Source organism: Gambusia affinis, linkage group LG11 (assembly GCF_019740435.1).
Source record: "Gambusia affinis linkage group LG11, SWU_Gaff_1.0, whole genome shotgun sequence".
NCBI lineage: Eukaryota > Metazoa > Chordata > Actinopteri > Cyprinodontiformes > Poeciliidae > Gambusia > Gambusia affinis.
The window spans coordinates 1101199-1125424 of record NC_057878.1 but is presented as its reverse complement, the minus strand read 5'-3'; the positions used below and the strand labels follow the sequence as shown (position 1 = coordinate 1125424).

At 37.6% G+C, this 24226-nt stretch overlaps 1 protein-coding gene across 1 annotated transcript in view; it reads right to left on the bottom strand.

The window, feature by feature from the left end:
* LOC122840202 (contactin-associated protein-like 5) overlaps positions 1-24226 on the bottom strand; it is a 177804-nt gene that overhangs the window by 5952 nt on the left and 147626 nt on the right. The window contains exons 19-23 of the mRNA XM_044132441.1: positions 22392-22613; positions 14611-14744; positions 7853-7940; positions 7463-7663; positions 3416-3484 (exon numbers count right to left, since the gene is read on the bottom strand). Coding sequence (XP_043988376.1) covers positions 3416-3484; positions 7463-7663; positions 7853-7940; positions 14611-14744; positions 22392-22613 — 714 coding nt within the window. The remainder of the gene's footprint in view (positions 1-3415; positions 3485-7462; positions 7664-7852; positions 7941-14610; positions 14745-22391; positions 22614-24226) is intronic.

Genomic DNA, 24226 nt, shown 5'->3' with positions numbered 1-24226 from the left:
ATACACTCATTAAATATATAAGCATTCTGTCTCTTATCAGCTTTATGTATATTCCTAACTTAAACAGGAAGAACTGACTGCTTGTTTTAACCTTTTTCACCTGAAAATTGTGAAATCAGTTTCCATTTAATAAGCAAACAAACACTGTGACCTCACACTCTTGTTTTGTGAAATTGAACAAAATCTCTTCAAAAGGAATAAATGGTGCCCTTGTGAAGAAAAATAAGTGGAAATAAAGACCAGAAGAACTAATAGAAAATAAAAAAATGAAGCCAAAATTTCAGAGTCAGGTGATCATCCCGGTTGTCCATTTCTGCCTTCTCCATCTTTAATGTAAGACGAGATTCTTAAAATGATGCTCCATGTGAAGTTGGTTAGTGCTGCTGGAGGCAGAGCAGTAAAATGGAGCTGTAAAGCAGCTCACCGTGTGCTGAGAAGTGAAAAACTGATATGCAGGAATCCTTACAAAGGGCATTGATGAACAGGGGAGAAAAGCTTCCTTTGTCTTCGCCAAAGCAATTTTCAATGTGCTTGTCTGAAAAGGTTATAAGGCCAAGGAGAGATGAGAGAGGCATCCTTAAGCTCTCTGCAGAGCAACAAGAATTCCATCACAGTAAGCTCCTCAGTTAATCTATGGTTATTACAGTGATTAACTGAGCTTGTATTTTTTACACCAACTAATTAAAAAAAAGATTTTATGCAGAATATTTCTCAGCTATTATGACTACTAATTGCAAATTTTAAACACCTACTGTATAGTTTTGATCATCTTAGGCTCTCACATCATTGATCTTATGCCATATTTATTAAAATGTTTTCTAATTAGTGCAAGTAAGTGTTGCTGTTTGATATATGGAAGGGACTACCTTAAATAATCATCTTCTTTCTTTGAAAAAGGAATCTTTGAAGCACTTGACTTTTGTCCGTTGAAGAATCAGACAACTCCTTTCACTGACTGCTTCTGTTTCATCAGTTCCATCGGTTAGGAAAGTGTGTTGCACATAAATCCCCTTCTGGCAACAGATTCCAGTACCTCTTGTTTGAAAATTTGCTGTAACTCATGCAACTTATGAGATTTTGCGCATCAGAAAATTAAAAAATTATGATTATTTCAGTTTCCATACCAGTTTTAAACTGCAAAGTAAAAACTACAAAAGTGATTCATCATACTGTTTCTATGGTTTAAGGAGAAGACAGATAAAGATTCAGGAGGACTAGTAGACTTTTCCAATTGTCTATTCACCCTAATAGACAATGTGCCTGTCAGCTGGCAGAAGCAAGGCTAACGCACCTTACACTGTTGACAACAACAGAGTGGTCAAAGAGGACAGGCCATGGAGCAGTCCAGTCGGCCTCCACCCCAGAACTCAATCTACGGTACATCTGTGGGTTTTGAAGTTAAACTCAGTATCACAGTTAAACCTGCTGTTTATAAACCACAGATCTTCAATCAGGATGCCAATGTTTTATTAGTTTTCTAAAAGTTAGATATGTAAAGAAAGTGCTTGAAACTATCTTCACCTGTTAGATGGTTGATGTCACTGTCTCTGTTCAGTTAGGTTTTTTTTATTTTTTTTTTTTTTTTTTGTCCAGACTGAGGTCATTGTAGTAAAGGTCAACTGTGTCACTGATGTGCTGCACTGTGACTCTGAAAAGTCAGAGCTGTCCTTGCTGCACTGGGCGGCAGACACACCACACACACACATCTCAGTTTTTTTGTGGCTGTTCTGTTGTTGTGTTTGTGACCTCAGTGACCTCAGTCATCAGCCATGTTTTTCCAGATCTCCCTCCTGAGTTGATGAGGTTAGGATGTCAACAAGTTTGAGCTGTCTCCTTTTGCTTGTGTGTGTTTGCATTTATTTTCAAGGCAATGGCATAGACCTCTCATGGCCACCAATATGGCTGCCAGTGATCTGGGTCAAACAGCAACTATTGATCTGAGTTTGATAGGTGTGTTAGTATACCACTGTGTTTTTAAGGATGTTCACCAAAGAAAGCAGCTGTAAACTTCTTGCCTTTGAGATGAATGCTTACATTCACCACGCTGATATTTTCACTTTGACTTGTTGCAGTCATTATGTTGTAGATCTATCTGAACCAAAACCACTGAGGTGGATTTTTCTGTGGAGCATAACTCTAAATTATTATTATTAAGTATCTTAGGTATAGCCTATGAAATATATTTGAAAAAAATGCAATAGAAAGCAGAAATATCTTAGAGCAATGCTATTTGACACACTATTGGTTGCCATTTGCAAAGCAGCCAATTTAGGATTGGCCATTCATTTTCCTTGCTGCTGATTTGATGTACTCTAAACAGCAAGGATAAGGCAGGCTGTGGATGTTAGGTTCTGTCGTGGTGCCAATATGGCTTCCACTGTGTGTCCTAATGAATGTGAAGATATATTTGATGTTTGAACTAATAAAATACACAATAAGATTTTTTTTGAGGGACATCTCAAGTATTAGTAGGATTCAGCCATTCAGTGATGCCTGGAATACCTCTTAGTGTTCCTGTGAATACCAAGAGGTCCCCAATGAATACATTCACATAAAAACTTTATTGCCATTACTCAGCTATACCGTCCTATTATATTTGCACTGTGCAGTAGACTGCCAAGTCATTACTAAGTGAATATGTCAGTAAGCTATAGAACACATGCTTTTGTTGCCGAGTCCTCGTACTGCTTAAATCATCATCACACCTCTATGCTTGTGGTTTTTCTGGCAATGTGTCACTTTTGTTTTCTTGCAGGTCTTAATGCTCTAACATTTTGGTTTGATTTCGAGAGCTGGATTATCTAAATAGTAAAATTAGATCTGAAGAGTAAAGTTTGTGCATGCTGTGTTATGTGTAAATTAGTAGAGTTGTAGAGAAGTATGAAGGAATTACTATTTTCCTGCTGCTTGTCTTTCTGTTCAGCCTAACTGACTGTTCTCTAATATTAAAGTGAATTCAATCTTCCTGTTGAACTTCTGGCAGATGATAAACTGTGGCTTTTATCTAAACCAAACAAGTTTCGTCTCAGGGTGGCAGATGCCAAGATAAAGTTCAACTTGTGTTTGTTTTGAATACTTCAGTGATGATAGCATTTGCCAATGAGGCTTTTTTTAGGCTCCTGTTCATTACCTCAGAGACTGTGGTTACATTTATATCTAACTTGTTTTTCTGATTGCATTCTATTGTTAAAATCTAAGGAGAGCTCTTTTTATTTCCTAATCACAAAGCAGACATTACACCATGAAACAAAACACGCTAAGCAGCCGGATTGAAAATGAGCTGGAGTGGAGTTATCAGGAGACGAGACAGAAACATTAAGACTGTGAAAAAATGGGGAAAATAACAAACAAACAGCTGGGGCTCATTTTCAATTAACCACAAGAAGAAAAGCTGCAGAAAGGAGGGGAAACAGACCTGCTATTACAGCCAAATCCTTCTGGGCGTTGCTGTCGTGCTGCTCCTTATCTTCATTTGCAGCTTGATCTGAAGAAGCACGAATGAGGAACAGATTCATTAATTATTGCCATAAAGACAGATGAGAGAGTGAAGATGTCAGGAAACCTAGTAAAGAGTTCCATTTATTGTCCTAATTTCTGTTTAGTCATGTTTCACAAAGACATTGTTTTAGGTTTAGAGTGAGTAAAGCTGTCTCGAATATTTTTCAGAACATTTGCCTTGATATTAGACCCATCACTGCCTATAGGCATACACATTCTAAGCCACTATAGAATAAATTATCTGCAGCACATACAAAGGTTTTACAATCTGTTTGCTTTCCCAAATAAATGTCATTTTCTAGCTAAATATCCAGGCTAACTTGTAGGCTTGTATTTATGTTTTCCATCCTTTCACACCCTGGATTTTTTGAAGCCAGAAGCTGGTGGTTGAGGGTGCTTTCACAGCATCATAGCATATACAATCACATTTTCTCTAATACTAGGGCATCAAACTAATGTTCAAATGAAGTTTTCAACTTTGATATTGCCATTATACACCGTTTTATTTTCTGCCAGAAAGGCTTGAAAACCAGGAAGTCCCAAAAAACATGTATAAAAGTCTCTTACCCTCCAACAGAGGGGGCTAGAGGATCCATCACTACTATTTTCCATTGGTTGGTTTTAATAAAGCAGATGAAGTATGATGCAATTAAACTTTCCGTTTTTCCTGGTTCACATAAAATGCTGGTTGAATATTTTAAATGATATAATTACAAGTCTAAACTGCTTGAAGTATTTTATTCTTAGTTTGTGGATGTTAGGCAGTTTCTTTTGTACTGATGATGACCTGTGCTGTAAACAAAACAAACAGAAGGATATAATACAAGTATTATTGTGACTAATCTTTGAAATAGAGTGGAAGCAGTGCTTCCAGGTCTTGCGAGAGAAACAAGCAACCAGCTCAACCAAAAAAGTCCAAATGGTGTAGTTTTACAGTGTATACTTGCATATGATACTACTCCCCAGAAAACTACCTACCTATAGAGTTTTGCTTTATTATCGAGTGCTGAAAAGAAAGTCAAGCCCAAATAAGCAACTCCATGCTCTAAAACAAGTCCAAAAAAACCCCGCAACCCATGACTCATTCAATTTGCAAGTGACAGTAGAAAAAAAAAAGAGCCCAAAGTCACTTATAACTCGCAGACTTGTCAACGCTGGATAAAAGATGTTTAAATGTATTGTGATAAGTGGCTTACATCATGCAAAGTCCTAATACACCCACTTCTATCCTTGTTCCAACCGTGTGTCCTTCAAACCCTTACAAAAAAATCCCATGAAAATCACATGTGGAAATGTGTGATTCACAGGTGAATCACATGTGATTTTACCACAAAACATTCCAGAATCACATGTATTCATGTGCTTTCACATGTGATTCACATCATTCACATGTAAAATTTGTGTGAACCACATGTGATCACATGTGAAAGTCACATGTGATTTTCATGGGATTTTTTTGTAAGGGAATGCATGTTCATGTTGAAGGGTTTGAGTGTGTAGAGCATGACTTAGTGTGTCCCAATTTTCCAAATCCATTTTAAGCCCCACCCCTTTTGGTCCCTATTGACAAACATCTGCCAAGCCCACCATAGATATAATGGTCCGGTCCCAACACACTACATCCTATGCCCCTCTATGAAGTGTGGACTCAGTCAAATGAACATAAGGGTTTGAGTGACCAGGTTAAAGCGTGCAAGAACTAGAGAATAGGGAAAGTAGCTACACCCCGGCAATGCAACTTTGACATCTAAAATGGTGGACAAAAACAACAACAAAAACATTATTCTAATGTACAATGTAGGTATTACTGTTTTCCAACGTCACAAATGAAGCTATCTAATGAAGTATCTAATTATTAGTATTATAAATACGTAACCTACCACAAACAAGGATCATTGCCAAGGTTACAAGGACATGTGGTGGCAGACTTACAGATATTTGTACTAATTTACATATGAATTTATGGGTGTTAACTGGGCCGACCAGCAACTGCGCTCTATTTCCTGCAAATTGGGTTCTATAAAGGAAAGCTGTGCAGGTATGTGCATGCACACCATTTTATACACCTGAATTTTTTTCACTTTCCTAAATTCGTCCCAAAGCCAATTTTTAGTGTGAAAGCTTTTATAAAAGCATTTGCATAGAAAAATGTGTGTATTGGTATAGACTAGAATATACCAATAAAGTATATTCTAGTCTATTCTATTCTAATCTCTCAAACCATTCACAAAGCAATGGAGTTTCATGGATTTTATGGGTAAATGCACAGATTACACTCTCTCACTGATACATGAAGTACGAACTGCTAAACATGAGAAAAGATTTCTTGTATTTATGTCAGATCTAGAGTTCTGAACCTCCCCGTTGGTCCAGACTTGTCCAGCAAAGTGTCCACCAAAGGACACTTCAGGGACCAAAAATATTTAGTCAGATTACAACACTAAGGTAGCATCATGATGAGCTCTCACAAAGGTTAGTCTTTTGTAATTAGCCTTTTTAAATGCCAAAGAAATGTGTTTAAATGGACTTCTCTAATAGGTATGAGTGTGTGTGTGTGTGTGTGTGTGAATATGTGTGTCTCTGTGTTGCTTTGTGATGACCTGGCTTCCTGTTGAGGGTGTATCCTTCCTCTTGCCCAGTAGCTGCTGGACACAGGAACCAGCAAGTTAACAAGTCTGGCTTTGACAGTTACCAGGACAACAGCACTTGCCTGGCTGCACAATTTTAATAGTATAGTTTGGTGCTTGGGGGATTATGATGTGTGGATGTTTTTCAGGAGATGTTTTTGACTCTTTTAGTTCCAGGGCAATGAACTCTTAATGCTTCAGCATACCAGAACATTTTGGGCAATATTATGATCCCACCTTGGAATAGTTTAGAAATTCTCCCATTCTGTTCTAACATGACTGCAAACTAGAGCACAAAGCAAGTTCTATAAAGAGAAAAATGGTCGAGGTAGGAGCGGAAGAATTGGACTGGCTTGCACAGAGTCCTGACCTCAACCTGAAGGCATCTTTGGGGTGAAGACTTTGAGACAGGCTTTTTTGTCAAACATCACTATCTGACCTCAACAAGCTCCTTTGGTGAACCGCTAAGAAATTTCCTACACACACTCCTAAACCTTGCAGAAATCCTTGCCAGAACAGTGAGAGTGAAAAGGTGAGCTGATATTATATTAAACCCTATTAAAAATGTGATGTCACTGTTAATGTGGGTCAGATGCCAGATGTGCAATATTATTGGGAATACAGTATTATGTCTATGAACAGGATTTTTGTAAAGTTGTGTATAGGGGCTTAATAAATAGACTTAATTGAAATCATTCCAATGATGATGTATCTGAAATGTCAGAAATATTTAGATGCTTTTGTTTCCTGAAAGATTTCCCTGTAATTTTTATAAAAATTAAAGGAGTATAAAAAGGTGATTAAAAGCCAAGCTGTCCACATTCTGTACAGATACATGCTCATGCCTGTTGTTCAATTGCTTTGGATGGAATTTTATTGCTTGAAATTTCTCAGTAGCATAAAGAGCTAATATATAAAGGGCCCACCACATTTTCTGTCAACACACAAGCCTTCCAGAGGAGATGACCCGCAAGTTTATCTCTTGAATAGAGGGAAACAAAATGTTGTCAGCAGGAGACGATGTCACCTTAAAACAAGGACGATCCGTCTGAGCCGTGGAGGTTTATTGTGTCATTAATTGATGACAAGATAAATGTGCACCAGAGGAAAAAAAACATCAGCAAACACCTGCTGGCTGATGGGCAGCCTAGAAGGCATCATATTCAACTGTTTCACAGACTTTCTGCCGTCATTTATGGACTGCTTAGCACTGAAACAACCTTACTCTGTTTGCTATAACGTACATAGGCCTGGCTTTGGGTGCACAAGCTTAACTTCAATTTGTCGACACAATTTAAACTGTGTGCAGACCACACTTGTTTGTGTTAGAGTTTTACCTTGCAGAACATGTGAGGTGGATTCAGCCAAAGCTCCACAATTTGATTGGACCAAAGGGCCACGAATAGTGATGAGGGAGCTTCCCCGATTGGTCAGTGCTGCCTTGAGTGGAGCAACATGGTTGAACTGCACTGAGGAGAGACAGCCGACGAAACCTTTGGAAGCAGCTTTCGTCACCTCTTCACCAAAGCTGTCCATCCCTGCAGAGAGACGGGTTAGAGGAGAAAAGACAAGCTGCTGTATGATTCTTTTCTGTGAATCACATTAATTTCTGATTAAAATACCATCAGCGATGACAAAGGAATGGTGACAGGAAATGATGAAGGGTTGCAACACAAGTAGCACGGTGTGCGGTTTCTCAGCACTTCTCCTTAGATTGGACAACTTACTGATGACTTTGCCCAGCGTCAAGGATCTGATTAAGATCAGCTCTGCATCAGATGACAGTGTGTACTTTCTGTGGATGTCCTGGTCGATCTGGTTGAGTGGAGAGAAATCAAATAACAAGGCAATTACACGAAATGTAAACCGAGCTAACGGCTGCAGAATCAGCAGCTCACTATAATATTTTATAGATTGATATTTGTGTTCTCTGCAGCTTCACATAAAACCTTCCCTGCCCACGGCTGAGTGATTTTGACCTCTCTTCTCTGCTCTGCCATGCTGACTCAGATGCAATACTTAACAGAATGACGTGGATTGAAACACTGCAGGATTTTCTACCCACTGCTATCAACACACCAGCGTTCTATACAAAGAAAACAGGTTTTGACACATTTTCACTGCAGCTGATAAAGTTGTTGGAGGACTGCAAGCTTAGTCACTTCTAATAATTATGTGTAAATGATAAAGTATCACTTATTTATCCTTCTGATCCAAAATGTAGGAGGAAAGTATAGATCACCTCCCCCACCCCATATTATAGGAATTAGACAGTAAGCAGCAATTAGGCTCTGTAAAGTAAATAAATCAGATAGGAACTCAACAGAGCTTTAGACTGTAAGAGTGGAATTCACCAATGTTTGTGGAGGCTTCATCTGCATGACATTAGACAGTCATTGGATAAGCTAAAGAACTACATAGCTGTCTGAAAACTAAGTCAAATCTATCAGCAATGATTTATTAATAATTGTATTCAAATGTTTTGGAGTTCTATGCTTGATATGATCTAAAAATTGTTCAACTAAGCCTGTGAAGGTTCATTATTCTCCTGATATCCTGTCTAAATTCCGTCAGGTTTTGTTTTAAAGTGTAAACTTCTATATTTGGGGAAATTAATAAGAATAATATTAAAGTTTACAGACACAACACTACAATAGCAGAGGACTCTAGGAATGTTAAAATTAGCAGTCCATCTACCAGCCAGCTATGATAGACACTCTGAAGACCTGCTGGTCAGAATGGTACACATAATGCCTTTTAGCAAGATTTGGTCTTGTTCAGATCATTCTGTGAGCCTTTTATTGTAACCCCTTAACATTCACCTCCAAAACACTTTTATGTTGTTCAGTGGTCCATGAGGACACCAGTGTCATCATGACAGTTAAGGGGTGAAAGTGTGAAGGTTTCAGTGTTGGAGGCAGATTTGACCTTCTGCCTTAGTTACATGTTCAGAGTGTACTCTCACCTCTCCCCCAATGATTGATTCCAGGAACCTTGGAAAGGGCATCTGCAAACATCAGTTGTCACATTTTGCCTCATATTCTCAACTGGATTTAGATTTGGATTTTGACTGGTCCGTTTTAACACCTGAACAAATCTTCAGTGTAATACATGATCTCAGAATGTGACCTTAAAAAAGCTTGACCTTAAAAATCTACCCCCGGTTTAAACTTCCCCAAAAATCTAAAAAAAATGTTTATGGGTATGAATGCATTAGCATGGAAACAATTAAACGTTTTAAAGCCATTTTATCTGGTTTAAACTAAATACGATGTTGGAAGATGTTAGAATCTAAAATAATTTAATTGTAGCTCTCTTTGTTTGGGTGGTCCAAAATATATATTTGTTCTGTTTTTTAATTCAATAAAGCAAAGCAAAAAGTTGTGCTTTTTGCTTTGCTGATAAAAAATGTCAGACAGTGTTTCTACATTTGGTATTCTTACAACATCTGGGCATCAGGCCACTAAAACCACTTAGCAAAGGTCACAGGAAAATGTGGTTACAAAGCAACATGACACCCACTGGAAACCTTTAGCTGACCTTCAGTGGCTTATCTTGTCATCCGGCTGCAGAGTACTTGTCTTGGGGTTGGTGGTAAAACAATCTTGATAATTGCTATGAAGAAAATTCCTTCAACAATCGATGATAAGCTGATGAATGAATAATTTAGGACAAATGCATCTTCACTGTCTGGGTCAGTCATGTTGAGAGGCGTCTGTTGATCAGGCAGGGTCAGCAAGGTTATAGCTAAACACGGTGAAAACACGCTTAAAGAAAACTCGTGATAAAGCATTATCCTCAGGCAGATGACAAGAGCTTGTGGTGAGTTTAAATCCAACTTGGACTCATTCTGTCTATCTTTGCAAAGAGTGTCTGATGAGAGATACATTTATATCACACAGAGCTACAGGACTGTGTGTGTTCAGGTAAGCTAATGAGTGAACTTCAGTCCCAACGAGCTTGTTTTTGTTTCCCTTGTGCAAAGCTAATATTAGGTACACACTTTCAGAACATGTGAAAAGGATTAAAAAAGACTAAAGTTTAAAAAGAATATAATTTACTATTCTACCTAAATAGTAAGCTCCAAGGAGAAATTCCAAAATGATAAATATTAGTAAATACAAATATAATCATAAGTGATGTAAAATGTATTTGACATTTTTTAAAATTTTCTTTATATAGATAAGTGTAATATTGTAAGTAATTTAAATATGACCTAAATATAAAATAAATATGTAAAAAATGAAAATGAAATCAATCTATAAATGAGTCCAGAACAAACTTAGATTTAAAAACACACAGAAATTGTCCAAGTTCAGATTTATTAGGAGCAATTTGATTCTGTAGTCAGCCAGGTTATATTTAGATCCAATCATTAAATTATATATGACATATTATAAAAACATGTTGAAACTCAGCTTGTGTAAAACAATGTTAAAAAGATGAATGAATAAATTTAGATGATATTATTGACATTATGTTTATTGGTTTGAAAACATTTCGTTGTTGGGCTGCACGTCATCTTTAAGTGAACTAAGACCAGTGAATGAAACACTGCTTACACTACAGTGGACAGTCAGACCATTTAGGAAAGGTGTTTTGGGTCAAACTGTCTTGTTTTTAGGTTCACAGACCAGGAATTTAATTCCAAGAAAAAAACCTACATACTCCAAACTTTCATTTCTTTTAGCAAACATCTCCAAAAATTGTTTCTGGAAAATCTAAATTGATTATTTTTAATTATATATTATAACTATATTATTGATATTATTCTATTTGTAGTGTCTTTGTATATTGGTGACGCATCCAACTGGCTATAATCTCTGGTTAAACAAGGTAATGATCATTAAAATGGATCGTCCCATAAAAACAAAGCAACAAATAAGTCTGTTGCAGTAAGCAATAAATCAATTAATCGCATAATAAAATAAAAATGTAAATTGCCTGCATTGTAATGCACTTTATCAAGTCCAAAGGACTATAAAGCACTTCACACTACATTCAGTAACTCACCAATCACACACACCTACAGCTACTGGATAGTAGCTACAGCTGCCCTGGGGCAGTCTGACAGAGGCAAGGCTGCCATGTACCAGTGCCACCTGTTGGGCTCTCTGACCACCAGCAGAAGAGGAGAGTGAAATGTGTTGCCCAAGGACACAACAAAGGTGAACAGAGTGGGGAATCAAACCAGCAAATATTGGTCTTAACCAGCCAATTTTTGAAGGACAATTTTGTTTACAGAAACATTATACATTTTTTTATTTGTTGTTTCTGCTGTTTGGTTTGTTTATTTATTTTGGCTACTTAAAATATCTCCCTGTTCCAGTGTTAAATGTTCATTAAGATTTAAAGGTTATTGATCTTTTGAGAATGTGTTCTTGCACTATTATGCCATTACCATTATATTACTCGAAAAGATTATTATTTATTGTAATAACTTCTGGGTCAATTTATTTCACAGCAAAAGTTGCTATCATGACAGAACTACCAACAACACCAGAATAAACTCAAACTGAACACTCTGTTTAAATTGCTTCAGCCCACATACTGTACTTATTTTATTTTATATTTTACTGTAAGCTACTGTGCAACTTTGATCTTGTAGGTCTATGCAGAATGATTTTTGGACTCTGTCTTGCTTCTCATTCAGCAGACAGTAACTGAAAACATTCTTAGTGAGTCTCAAAGTCCAGTTACTCCTGGATATCATCAGGAAATCTTTTAAACAACATGGTGTGGACAATTATTCTTTCTCCATTAGGTCCTTGATGTATGAGATTGAAGAAAAGTCAGTGAGTTGAATTTATGAATTCCATTTATTAATTCCAAAAGTCACCTGATCCATTTTTCATGCTATCCTTATGGGCTAGCAGAGCAAAATGGCATCAAACAGCAGTTTGTAATTCCCTTTGTTAGCCTCTATCTAAGCTACACCATAAAGAGGGCGTTCCCTTATGTGTCATTTCCAGGTTTCTGTGTGTCTGCTATGTGAGTGCATGTATGTATATATGAGCATGCACATAGCTAAAAGAGATAAAGGAAAACACAGAATTATTTATTCTCAACAACAGCAATAAATTAGATTCTGTTGAAAGGACTCTAGCCATTCATTTACCACCTTTATCCTATTCGGTGTTGTGGGAATCAGTTTTAATTGAACAAACCAGAACAAAACTACAACAGACACTGCTGCTATTTAAATGGACATTTATAAAGATATGTCTAATGTTTGTGAATTTCTTGAAATTTCTCACATTCTTGTACAAATCAAAATTTCTGCAAGCTTTCTGACCGTCTTTAAAGGTTTTTCTTTAAGCGGTGGCATCTCATTCATATTTGTGCTTTTTACAGATTCTATGAGTTATTGTGAAGAGGTGATTTTTAAGCAACAGGTGACTGAGACCGAACATTCAGGGACAGAATGAGGAGTTACATCTCCTTGGAGAATACATTTACAATAACATCCGCAAATGTGGAGTTATTTATCCAACACACCCTACTAGAGGACACCAGCTGTGAGGAACAAGACAACCAGACTATTCATCCTGTAAAGCCAATCTACGACCATTCATCGAGTGGGCAACCTGTGGCGTAGGAGCAAAATCAAATGTGAAACTTTCTTGAGTGTCCTGGAGTGGAAGAATGACTGTAATGAAACACATAAAGATTTAAAAGCCACATGACTTAAACCCCCATTTGTGTTTTCTTTGTAAAGTTACAATAGTTTGGTGAAGCACTTTTTAAAGAATATTCTGCCTTGAAACAGAATTTTGGATTTTTCTTCCTGTATTGTGTGATTATGGTCCCAAGTGATTTTTGCAACACTCCATCTACTTTAAAAGGACGGTATTATGTATTTTCCAGGCACAAGGTGCCATTTTTTAGCAGAACCACGTAACCATGTTAGCTTCAAATCTTGTTTGATTTCCTTTAAATCAAACAAGATTTAAGAGAAATTAGACTTTGCAATTAAACACCTTGAAACTGGGTCTCTGTCTCTTTAAGGGGCTTTACACACTCCTTCTATAACACATAATCATAACAATGTTCCAACATTATTCTGTTTATAACTGTTCTTAGGAGCATTGGACTGAGAAATAGTTAACATGACAAGCTCAGCAGACTCGCAGTTCCACCAGGTGTTTGGTAATTGCTGCTGCCACTAGTCTGGAGGAGCTGAATGGGAGAGTCGTGGGGTAGTGGTGCTCTGTGGGGAAGAAGCTTGACTGGAGACTGCAGCTTAGGTGAGGCTTTGGATAAATAGGCAACACACGGTAAAAGCAAATGTTAAGACACGTCTGAATGGTTGCCATGGAGGGTTGAAGAATTCTCGAACATGCATAAAAGAATCAAGGGAACACTGCCGGTAAGTTTTTGATGAGAGAATGACAATAAAAGATAGTGGAACTCTCAACAAAGTCAATTTGACATAATACTGCTCTTTTAAGACAGTATTTTCCAGGCGCCACATGAGTTAGTGGTGGAGCAGCAGCACCACAAACTGAGGCTACATTCTCAAAACTCAGTATCAAAGGCCATTTGCGTCCCCTTTTTCTTCACATTTCTTCATGTCAAACTGTTGTTAAATAAAGGCCACTAGTGTTTTCCCACTTATTTACCTTAACATATCAGATCATCAGAATATTAATTAATTTTAATTTTTCTGGAAAATATAACGTATTTAAAAGCTATTTTATTTTATTTAATGAAGAAAATGCCACCAATGGGAAAATTCTATAATACGGCACCAAGGTCCATGTTGTATCCCCCCCCCAAAAAAAAATACAAATAAATAAAATACAGCTTGATGACCCCCTATAGTTTTGGGAGAATTTCTGCAAAGAATAGTTTCCCAAAACACTATAAAGATAAAAGTGGAAAGTTTTGGAGAGTGTGTATCCCCTAACACCTTACATACCTAACACAGCATTTCAAAAAAAGAACACCAAAACTGAAGTCAAACATGTTGAGGGCAGTGTGACAGTCTGGCTGACAGTCTTCTTTGGCTAATTCCCCAAAGTTTTATTACATTTCTGCACACCAACACATAAGAGATTCAGTTCTGACTATCTCAAAATTGAAGATAACAGTTCTCATTGGCAATGCAATCAGTTTTTTTTTTTTTCAATAATTTGTGACATCAGAATTTGAAACTATTTTTTTAGTCATGCTATCTTTGTGTGATATTAAATGGGTTTGATGATCTGAAACATTTAAATGTGACAAATAGAGATAATGTGTTAACTAAAGTTCAGGAGCTGGGCCATGCCCAAACTGCACCTCTAATTTTCCAGGCAGCCTATTTATACTCTGCTCACCCTCTCATTTCAGTCTGTTATGTTTCATCAACCCTGCCCTCCCTTACCCTTTGTCTCTTTCATTTCATCCTTCTTCATTCATAAAAAATGCTTTGCTGCTTTTCTTGCTGCAGGTCTTGTCTGGGGGTCATATACAGGCTCAGCTCTGCAGTTTAACTACTCACCTGCACATAAAGGTTTTTGCCAACTCTGTGGATTCTGATTCGATGGAGACGCCCATCTGCCAGATTTTTGGGGGTAGGATTGAACACATCTGGACTTCTGTCTGTCTGAAGATGATACCAGATCTGAAGGCTTCCTAGACAGAAAACAACAAAAAAAACATGCATGAACATGTAGCACGTCTTTGCAGAAATCATTAGCACCTTGTCATAATTGACTTATCATCTTGCTCAGTGTGCTAACTGCAATGTGTTATTTTGAACTTCAGAGAATTAGATTCTCAAACACTTCTTTCAAACAAGTTTGTTCCTCATTTGTCACCAAAATCAAACCCTTTGAGATGCAGCAGACAGGCATCTGCTGTTCGTTAACAGATACTTATGAAAGGTACCAAACTTCCTCTCTGAAGTTCTAAGTATTCTTAACCCTTTGAAGGACAAATGGGCACACTAAGCTAGAGTCTCAATTTAAATCTGTCAGAAGTCAGAAAGAGCCATTTCAACAATATCTAATAAGGAGATTCTTGGTGGCTTTGGAATTGAGGATTCACCATTCTAAAATGGCATTTAAAGAATAGGAGGTTAGTGAGCAGCAGAAAATTAACCCAACCCAACCCTAACCCTAAGATTTTTCTGCAGTGGGCCTAGAGAAGCAGCTTTTACAACTATCGCATCAGATTTATGGGTGTACCAGAAACACATTTTAAGGGTTTCAGCGTGAGACTTTTGCATATAAACACTCATTTCTTTTAAGCTTAGCTTTTAATTTCTTACAGAAATGTTATATGGGAGTGGCATTCTATTTGTGAGATTGATTTTGTTATATCAGGGTTTCCTTTGGCATCAAAGTAGACAACTTGCAGGAAGAAATATGGACCCATATTGATATGACCTTTGGTCTTATGTACATTAGCAAAGTCTTTTGATTTGTTTTGTTTATAAAGGGTGATTTAATAATGTACTTATTAGCTTTTTAAACTTATAGACTACATGTCAACAGAAAGTAGTGACTTGTGTCCAAAACTCCTTAGCATCTACTGCGTTATTATGAACTGTCTACTTATAGAGTTCAGAATAAGTTTGTTCCCTCAAGCAAAACATCAGATACTTTCCACCTATTTTGAAGTCAACAAATATTTTTCTCATAGCTTTTCACTTCAAAACTGAACAAGTCGATATGTGCTCAGTGTTTCTGGTTTTAACACACACACATTCAGACAGCTGCTGCCAGATCAAAGAGTCAGAAAGCTATGCATTGTCAAGTGGAGCTGGGTCAATATTACAATTCCCAGAGTGTAAGTGAAGGGCTTTGTGTTGTGATTCATTTCAGATACTGAGAGTGCTCCACCAGATGAAGGTCACCGTGGATAAAGTGTCTTCTTGCCCTTCACTGTTTACGGAGGCCTGAGGGACACGGGTATTCTGCTTTAACACACAAGAGTGGATTAGGAGGATGGCTAAAAACGGCACAAAGGTGCTACATATGTCACTCAATATCATGCTGTCGAATGTGGATACAGCTTAAACAGTGGCGGCTTAATGCTGCGAGGGCTGTCATGTGTCAGAAACAGAAAATGCTATGATACTAGGCTGACAGCAAGTAACTAGCATCACAAATACAACAGCCAACCTCTGAAAAGTGCTGCACAGTGTCATAGCTCTGGTGAAGCATGGTGAAGTGGTTTTTCCCACTCTTTTCTTCCTTTTTTTTTTTAAATTTATTTATTTTTTATTTTTGCTGAAGAATTTGAAAGCCATGAGAAATCCAATGAAGGAAGAGAGGCAGAGGAGGAGCGAAAGCATAGAGGTCAAATATTTTCATTTGCCTATAAACACAAACCTGCAGGGGAGACTGCAGCAGATGGAAGATCAGCTTCCTGCACTTTGCTGCTGGAGCACCTGTGTCTCATCTGTCATCGGCCTTTATTTTACATTGCTTCACCTTTCTGTGTAGGTTTTTTACGAGATGAACATGAACACGTGTATATATATATATATATATATATATATATATATATATATATATATATATATATATATATATATATATATATATATATATATATATATATATATACACACATATGTGTGTGTGTGTTGGTGGGCGTGTATGCATGTGCGTGTTGAAAAGTTGTATTTCACATTTGTCATATTAGAGTTGATTTCATTATTCATATTTATTTATCTGATGGGCCATAACCAGGTTGTAAGCATCAGATAAATTTCAAATTTCAAATGAAGATACAGGGGAAGGGACATATAGAGAACTGAAGACACATGATTTAAAAACTGTATTTAAACACAAACAGGCTGTACAGCTGGTCATTTTATAATCATCTGTGTTATAACAATTATCTTAGTTCATTTACTTATGAGTTTATTCGAAAGGTAATGTTTTCATATAATTATTTTGTGTGTTGTTTGCTTGACTTCTTTCTTTTGTGGTACATCATTAACTGTTTTTAGGATGTTTGCCTGGAGGCTAGAAATATTTACACATTCCTGTGTCCGCAGCTGCTTTGGTCATTAACTGCTTGTGTTAACAGCTTCCTGATGAAACTGATTGGTAATGGTCAGCCTCGTGGCCTTGTAAGGGCATGTCCACAGAAGGTTCCAGATCATCCTTTAGTAAAGGTCTTTGATCCATTCTTTGTGTGACTGTGTGAAGAAGCCCAACATCCTTTCTTGTAATCATAATAAAAGGCAGTTGGGGACTGAGAGCCGACGGAGTTGACCAGACAGTTTTTGACGACGGTTCTCCACGCCTGGCTCAGCTTCCCTCTTCTGCAGAAAAGCAATTTGTGTTTTTGGTTGATTCCTTGCAGGTTAGGAACTAAAATAGACCCAACAATCTGGGTCTTCTGTTATTTTCTGTCAGTCATGACAGAACCCTTCATGGAAAATTAAAAAGTTCTTTGTGTCTTTGAACATGGTGGGATTGTTCACGTATCAACGCTACAAAATGCGGCATAAATGAATCCAGAGAGGCTTTTTAATCTGCCAACCTTCCTTCTCCCCCATAGCTCTGTTTTCTCATCAAACATCTTTATGGCGCATGTAAACCACCTCCATTTTATTACAGCATAGAAATGTTTTTCTTCCAGTATTGACTTATTATAAAAAGATTAGAATGGGTTCTGGGTGTCTGCATGTGTCCTTGAATGGGCTTCTGTTTGTTGATTATCCATTGTGTTAACTGGAATTCAGGAGGATTACAGCTGGATCCTTCCACACTGAGTGGATTCTATTTTCCCCACTATCTCCAGCCGCCTCCAAGTGAACTCTCTGAGTGTTAAGTGGACCAATTCACAGTCAAAGAAGCTATCTCTAATGTATTTTGCAAGATCATTTGGTTACCATGACAACACATTTGTCTCAGTTTGAGAGTGAAGGTATTTTTTGTGATAAGCAACGAGAAAAAATTCAAAATCAGGGGTATAAAATCAAAGAAAAGCTGTGTGCTCTAAGCAGCATGAGACACGCCCTGCACAACACAGGCATTTCCAGATACAGCTGTATTATTTTTAATAGTTCTATCAATGCAACATAATTAAAGTACACCTTTCCAAAGGGCGCACCAACAAGCTGTGGGTTGGTTAGGGCGAGCGTAATGACTGACTGGATGCTAGTCCAGCTGTCACAGCAGGGCTGAACTCTTTGTCATTTCTATCAAAAACACCTGCACAGTTTAATGGCATCAAACACAAAAGCTCTGCAGTTGTTCTGTTCGACCAAAGCATCAACCTATTCCAGTCGCTGTAATTGAGCTTCATTTTTACCTCTCAGATCATCATGGTTGGCTGTGCTGTGCTGGACTAGAGAAAATAGAGTTTCATCATGATGATTGTAACTCACATCAGAGATAAACATTATCTGGAGCCAGTAACAAACTTCTTGTAACTTCTTTCTGAATATTTGCCACTCTGTCTTATCAAAACTGTTTGTGATAAATTTAAAGCATGCTTTTAAAAATTAATGAACCATGGACATAAGCATGTTTGATTAAACAGCTTTCCTTGTGGATCAAGAAGCCAAACCAGCATCCTGAATTATGTGCAACCTGGAACACAGAATCAGAGAACAGGGAACAACGAGGGTGATTAGAAATCCCAGCAGTGCAGTGTATACAGCTTTACATACTGACTTGGAATAATCTCTGTGAGGAAATTGTTTAGTTTCACACACACTTCCAGATATCCTCCTGATCAAAGGATCCATGAATGTATACTTTCGCTTTTAAAGGAAAAAGGTTCTATAGGAAAAATAGGATTTTCTCCCTTTCAGATTTATAATGTAGGCAGTATTGTAATATTTATTTGAATTCATCTATAATTTTAGGCTGCTGTTAAATATTGTATTACTGGTTACAGGTTTTTCAATTGTTTTTTTGACTGAAAACTTGCTGCATTGTGCCTGCAGGTATTTCTATGTCTTTGTAAATTAGGTGATGTTATGGTTCCATTTTTCCAGATTATGTAGTAGCATTTATTACTAAAGTGAAAACTTAACCATGTGATCGGTATCAATGAACGGCAGTGATTGGCCCTCATGGGCCATTGGTATCGGAATCGCCAGGAACAACCTGATCAGAGCACCCCTAGTCTACATACACTGAAAAAAAATGAACTTAGGGGGTTATCACATTAACAAAAGAATATCATGTACTTTTAACTAAATAATTTCATGTTTCAAACAAAAACATGATACAATCATGTTGGATAAACAAGAAATTCAACAACTGTTTAATGTTCATCCAAAGAGTTATTTTTTTTAGAGTAGAAAGTGGAAGATGTTTGAAAGACATTTCCAGTTCCCGTGGTCCCTGAATGCAACTGCTGCTGTCTATCTGTTGTAGTGAACTCTATGCCATGATTAAACTCCCCTGTCATTCGAGATCCTGTCTTATGGCAGAACCAGGGCCAAAGTTTGAAAGTAAAAAAGAAAACTTTGAATCTGAAAAGAAGTTTTGAAATTCTTTTCAGTTTCATCTTTTCTTTTTGGTTTCAAGTTTCTATTTTCAGTTGCAATACTTCTTTTGTAGTTTCAAAACCTTTTTTTCAGTTTCAAACATTTTTAAAACACACTTTATGGTCCCAATTGAGCTCCATGAGGGACATGCATGCAAGAGGGAAATACTTGGTTTTGCAGCCCTGACTGTTTGCCAATAAAGATTCAAGGATTTCTCAAACGTACAGGACAGAATCAAGGCAACACTCCAGGTATGTTTTTGATAAACAAATAACATTATCATGTAAAGCTAAAAAAAAGTCCATTTTATATAATACTTTCCCTTTAACAAATGGAGCAGGAGAGTTACATTTTTACACAGGTCTAGAATTTTTTAAATAAATGAAGTCATTTTTTGAAAATATATTTTTGTACTCAGATCATGTTTAATGATTAATGCTAAACATGTTAAAACAACATAGCTCCTCACATTAGAGAAATGTGAGGAGCTAAATCCTGCTGCACATCATATAAGGAGGACTTCACTGTCTTTACCACTAACCCTTCAACTGCATGAAGTGTACCAACTTCATGCAGTGTACCAACTACATGAAGCTTTTTAAATGTCAAACAACCTATTTATCTTTTGTGCCCTGTGATTATACTATTTTATTTCACTTGACTTGATTTAAAATGTTTGTGGTCAGAGAGCTGATGGTTTTTATATGACAGCAGGAAATAAATGGTGGGCAGCTTTGCATCTGTCAACTTGTTTTCTCATCTGTAAGAGGCTGCAGTGAAACAGTGCACACAGGAGCAGACCGCTGAACTTATATAAACACAGACAGTACTCACTTCAGTAATTAAGAGGAGTGTAGATTAATCACTATCCATGTAGATGCAGCTTATTTCAGTCACAACATAACAACCTGTTAACATGACAGTGATTCTGTCATTTCCTGACAATATTGCATCAGCTCATACTGCATCCTAGTTTCAATAAATAGACGTGATCTGTGTTGATTATGTGTTATTAGTGTAAAGTATGGATGGATAAAGAGAAAAAAATGACAGGACTTAGAAGGGAAGGATTAGGAGGAAAACAACAGTTATTGATCTGTGATTTTGATCCCCTATATGGACTTTTCTGGCTGTGGTCTAATGTTTGTCTGACCCACACCACCCTGGCCAGATCCGGTATTCTTTGGATCTTTGTTGAAATTAAGAAATCTGTAGCCGCCTTTGGCATCATTTTTCAATTGATTAATGGAAGACGTGACAGCTGATACCTTCCACTTATCCTGAACTCATTAGACATCTACTGTAAGTACAGCAACATGGCAACCACTGAACTCAATGTTTCAGCTCCACTTCCACTTGCTCAGATGTGTTAGTGTAACTGCTTTGCCTCCTGCAGTCTCTGTTAGACCTTAGATATTGACTAGAGAAGCACCAAGTTAGTTCAGTCCGTTTAACATGAGCAGATTTACTACCCAATGTCTACCAGTTAAGAAAATATAAAATCTGTATATACCATTTCTAAAATCGTATTCTTCCGCTTGGTAAAAAAAAAAGTCAATCTTCTCTGAGAAAATATTCAACACATTTGTTTTTTCAGTGTCATGTAGGAAGTTATTATAAACTTGTTGGAATTGGAATTCAATGGAAAAAGATGAGGAAGTACAATTTGGGACTAGCTTTATCACTAACTAACAGGACACAGGTAACTTTCTCTGCAAAGTCAGGTCAAGTTCTGAGTGGAAGTTACCAAGTTTGGTAACCAAAATTTAAAGTCTTTCCTGTATCAATAGAAACTCTTGAGCAGTGATGAATGTTTACTCAATTAAACAGCCCTCTGTTCAAGATTCAGGTGTGTAGAGCAGCTGATCTGTGTCAACAAGCTGTCAAATTATTTCACTGTGGTGACGCTTATTGGGTTACAATCTGTTGTGTCTATGCACTGGCAATGCGCTCTGAGAAGTCACACAGTTTTAATTCTCCTTCCCCCATATGACATCTGAGCTGATAGCTCACTCTGCCAGGTGTATTTATGTGTATATAAAGTGGGGAACTGAACTGAGATCAAGAGTTTTATCAGAATCAGGAAACATGTTACTACCATCTCTGAACAGGGCCAGATTAGTAAATACAAGAAGTACTACTGACAGCATCCTAAGCACCTACATCACACAGTAAGGACATACTAAATTATTTTTGAAGAAAATGCTGAAAGAAAACCCTCTACATTCTGAGACATCCCTTCCACAGATTGCTTAACATCTTGCCACCTGGAAAAGTAATGGGGTTTTACCTAAAAACAGAAGGCTTTTATTCCATTGATATTAGGGCTACAAACACAATGTGTTCCCAGCAACAGTTACTGCAGATTGCTGGTTACCACCCTAAAAACTCAGTCAGGAGTAACCTCACTCTCCAGAATGATTAAAAAGTTGGGCAAATAATAAAAAAAAAACACAGTGCTCTGGTGCAGAGCGCTCACTAAATATTTCCTCTTCCTGTTCCTGCTGTGGGTAAAAACCCAGCAGGTTCTGTGAGACTCAGACCAGCTGAAGTTCTGCATTAAACATCCAAATCCAACAATCCCTTCTGGGAACTTTTTTGTGTTTTCAAAGAGATTATTGAGACGTGTCTGTATCATTTTGGATTATGAAGAAAAAATGAAACACAGACAGATAAACACAAATATAGACATTGTCCAGACTTTAAATCTGTAAGATATAGCACTGCCAAACTGTAATTTTCACTTTTTCACATGCCATAGTTCCTTGCTATTGTTTATCTCAGATGTATATTTGTTTCTTTATATCCATTCTTACCATTTCTGGCCAGGATGGTGGTAATGTACTGCTGAGTGAAGGTGCTGACGGTCAGCAGCATGGCCGGCCTCTGGGAGGTAACGAAGCTGAAGGCCATGTCCTCTCTGGCCCTGCTCTCAGTGAATGCACTGGAAGCTTGAGAGCTTCTGTTCTGCATCACTGAAAAGGGCTCCTGGAAGGTGTAGGTCACTGAAGAATCTCTGTCAAAGGACACAGACACCTCTGCAGGGACACAAGGAGAAAAACCTCAGTGCAATGTTATCAGCACAGAGTTCAAAAGTCTAGGTTCATTTGCACCTACAGTTGAGGTGTACTGTTGAGACAACAGGGCATTTACATTACATCAAAGGATAAATCAACAGACCCAAAACAACAAATTTCTGGAAAGACATAGTGCTATAAAAACAAAGCACACAATGACCGGAGGGAATTTAACAATCTTAAAATAACCAACATTAGTGTCCATCATGCAGAGCCTGGTTACATCCAAAAGAGTTGCCGTGTTTCATGTCTCATCACTTGGGGCAATTTATCAGACGGATCTCTCTGCGGGCCCAGAAGCCTTTACACAGCTTCTTTCTCCCTCATCCAGTGCTACTTTCCGAGACCTACAAACAACTTTGATGTGTAAAATTGGCACAGTTCTCGAGCCTGTCCTCCCAGACAAGCATGGCACGTTAAAACAAGCCTTGAAAGTAGAGCATGCAGGATCAGCCTTCCTTGTGTTGATGTTATATAACCACTGTGATGGAGGCTTGGAAAACAGAGGAAACCCAAAGTTCTCCTAAAACTTTATGATTCCAGACATACAAGACAGTTTCTTCAAACAGATGATAATGAGGACTTCACCACAGAGCCATTGTGCTGCACTAATATAAGCAGGTACTGCTGCAGAGTGACTGATTTCTTTTGTTTTTCAAGGATAAGATCAAATACCGTCTTCAAATCCAAGTTTTTTCTCCAGAATAAAGGATGATGGGGGTGAGTAGGAGTGAGAGTATGGTGGTACACTGTACTCACAGCTGTCTTTACATTGCTGCAACAACATATTTGCATTGAGAGTGGCTGAGTAGTGCCATAGTCCCTGCTGCCAGCACACAGCGGAATAATGGATCAAGACGAGGTGACTGCATCCCCATTGCACAGCACTGATGGCTGCCACAACTGTACACACACCACTACCTTTACATACACACATAACTATTGAAACAAAATGAAGAAAGAGTGATTTTACCACAACCGCACCTCTAATGTCTGATGTAGGTGTGTGTGCGGGTGTGTGTGCGTGTGCAAAATAATAAGAAAAGCTCAGCAAAATAAAAGCATACAGTGACTTGAGATCACATTTAAGAATCACATTTTAAAGTGCATTACCCTTTTGAATGTCTTCTTTCAATATTAAATCAAATCAAATCAAATCAAATTTTATTTGTATAGCACATTTCAGCAGCAAGGCATTTCAAAGTGCTTTACATCAAATCAAACACAAAATACAATGCAACATAGAATCAACAATAAAAACACAACATAGTCAGATTCCGTCAATAAATTTGCAATTGATTACGTTTCGAATACAACTCTAAACAAGTGGGTTTTTAGTTGAGATTTAAAGGAAGTCAGTGTTTCAGCTGTTTTACAGTTTTCTGGAAGTTTGTTCCAGATTTGTGGTGCATAGATGCTAAATGCTGCTTCTCCTCGTTTGGTTCTGGTTCTGGGGATGCAGAGCAGACCAGAACCAGAAGACCTGAGAGTTCTGGAAGGTTGATACAACAGCAGCAAATCTTTAAAATACTGTTGTTAGTTTATAAATCACTGAATGGTTTAGCACCACAATA